The 232-nt window shown below is 65.1% G+C and overlaps 1 protein-coding gene across 1 annotated transcript in view; it reads left to right on the top strand.

Annotated features, from left to right (window-relative positions):
* The window catches only part of LOC104990928 (septin-5-like), a 4152-nt gene that overhangs the window by 1264 nt on the left and 2656 nt on the right, over nucleotides 1-232 (top strand). Inside the window, exon 2 of the mRNA XM_010843256.1 lies at nucleotides 34-181. Coding sequence (XP_010841558.1) covers nucleotides 34-181 — 148 coding nt within the window. The remainder of the gene's footprint in view (nucleotides 1-33; nucleotides 182-232) is intronic.

Here is a 232-nt window from a genome sequence, read left to right as displayed (position 1 = left end):
GGCCCCTCCCCTGACAGTCCTCGCTGGCTGCAGATCCGGGAAGAGATCGACAAGTTTGGGATCCACGTGTACCAGTTTCCTGAGTGCGACTCGGACGAGGATGAGGACTTCAAGCAGCAGGACCGGGAACTGAAGGTGAGCCTGCAGCGCTTGGGGGACCCCAGAGGCCACGCTACAGCGGGTCTAGAGGAGCGCTAGGGCCCTGGTCTGACCTGGGGCGGGGGGCGGGGCT

The sequence above is a fragment of the Bison bison genome, unplaced genomic scaffold (assembly GCF_000754665.1).
Source record: "Bison bison bison isolate TAMUID 2011002044 unplaced genomic scaffold, Bison_UMD1.0 scf7180017847420, whole genome shotgun sequence".
NCBI lineage: Eukaryota > Metazoa > Chordata > Mammalia > Artiodactyla > Bovidae > Bison > Bison bison.
This window is presented reverse-complemented; position numbering and strand designations above follow the sequence as displayed.